Source organism: Bison bison, unplaced genomic scaffold (genome assembly GCF_000754665.1).
Source record: "Bison bison bison isolate TAMUID 2011002044 unplaced genomic scaffold, Bison_UMD1.0 scf7180017848740, whole genome shotgun sequence".
Classification (NCBI taxonomy): Eukaryota; Metazoa; Chordata; class Mammalia; order Artiodactyla; family Bovidae; genus Bison; species Bison bison.
The window spans coordinates 5,498-6,958 of record NW_011479313.1 but is presented as its reverse complement, the minus strand read 5'-3'; the positions used below and the strand labels follow the sequence as shown (position 1 = coordinate 6,958).

General features: G+C 38.7%; 1 protein-coding gene across 1 annotated transcript in view; it reads left to right on the top strand.

Moving 5' to 3' along the window:
* The first annotated feature begins 130 nt into the window (after positions 1 to 130).
* Positions 131 to 1,461, top strand: part of LOC104992920 (complement factor H-like) — a 4,536-nt gene continuing 3,205 nt past the window's right edge. Inside the window, exon 1 of the mRNA XM_010845934.1 lies at positions 131 to 347. Coding sequence (XP_010844236.1) covers positions 146 to 347 — 202 coding nt within the window. The 5' untranslated portion in view covers positions 131 to 145. The remainder of the gene's footprint in view (positions 348 to 1,461) is intronic.

The following is a 1,461-nucleotide window of genomic DNA, read 5'->3' as shown; positions in this document are numbered from 1 at the left end:
ACACACCAGACTGGTAATTTTAAGAAAAATTTGTGCACTTTCCTCCCATGTCATGGAAGTTCCTGTATAATGATTTATTATTTTCAAGTAAAACTACCAAATATGTTGACCAGGACATCAAATTAAATTTCCAAGTTAGCAAAACATGAAATCATTCTTTCATTTCTTCCCAGGACTTCCTTGTGGACTTCCACCTTATATTCAGAATGGTGTTGTATCTCACAAGAAAGACAGATACCAATATGGAGAAGAAGTTACTCACAACTGTGATGAAGGGTTTGGAACTGATGGACCTGCATCTATAAGATGTTTAGGAGGGGAATGGTCTCATCCACAAGATTGCATAAGTATAGTATTTTTCCTTTTTTTCTAAAGCTGACAAATATCTTTTAATTCAAAGCATAAATGGCCAAATATGAAATTAACCAGTAATTCTAGAATTTAACAAGGTATCTATGAAGAGTTCTGAATTCTGATAGAGAATTAATAACCCTAGAAATAATAAAAGTTTGATTTGTTGTTGTAGTTCAGTCATTCAGTCATTTCTGACTCTTTGCAACCTTATGGACTGTAGCAAGCCAGGCATCCCTGTCCTTCACTGTCTCCTGGTGTTTGCTTAAACCAATGTCCATTGAATCAGTGATGCCATTCAACCATCTCATCGTTTGCTGTCCCCTTCTCCTCCTGCCCTCAATCTTTCCCAGCATCAGGGTCTTTTCCAATAAGTTGGCTCTTCATATCAGGTGAACAAAGTATTGGAGCTTCAGCTTCAGCATCAGTCCTTTGAATGAATATTCAGGGTCAATTTCTTTTAGGATTGACTGCTTTGATCTTGCAGTCCAAGGTACTCTCAAGAGTCTTCTCCAGCACCATAGTTCGAAAATATCAATTCTTTGGAACTCAGCCTGACTCTTCTTTACTATCCAACTCTGAAATCATACATGATTACTGGAAAAGTCATAGCTTTGGCTAGGTGGAGCTTTGTTGGCAAAGTGATGTCCCTGCTTTTTAATATGCTGTTGAGGTTTGTCATAGCTTTTCTTCCAAGGAGCAAGTGTCTTTTAATGTCATGGCTTCAGTGACCATCCACAGTGATTTTAGAGCCCAAGAAAACGAAGTCTGTCACTGTTTCCAGTTTTTCCCCATTTATTTGCTGTGAAGTGATGGGACCAGATGCCATGATCTCCATTTTTTGAATGTTGAGTTTTAAGCGAGCTTTTTCAGTCTCTTCTTCCACCTTCACCAAGAGGCCCTTTAGTTCCTCTTTACTTTCTGCCATTAAGGTGGTGTCATCTGAGGCATAGCTGAGGTTATTGGTATTTCTCCTGGCAATCTTGATGCCAGCTTGAGCTTCATCCAGCCAGGCATTTCCCATGATGTACTCTGCATTTAAGTTAAATAAGCGGGATGACAATATACACCCTTGAAGTACTCTTTTTCTAATTTTGAGCCAGTCAATAG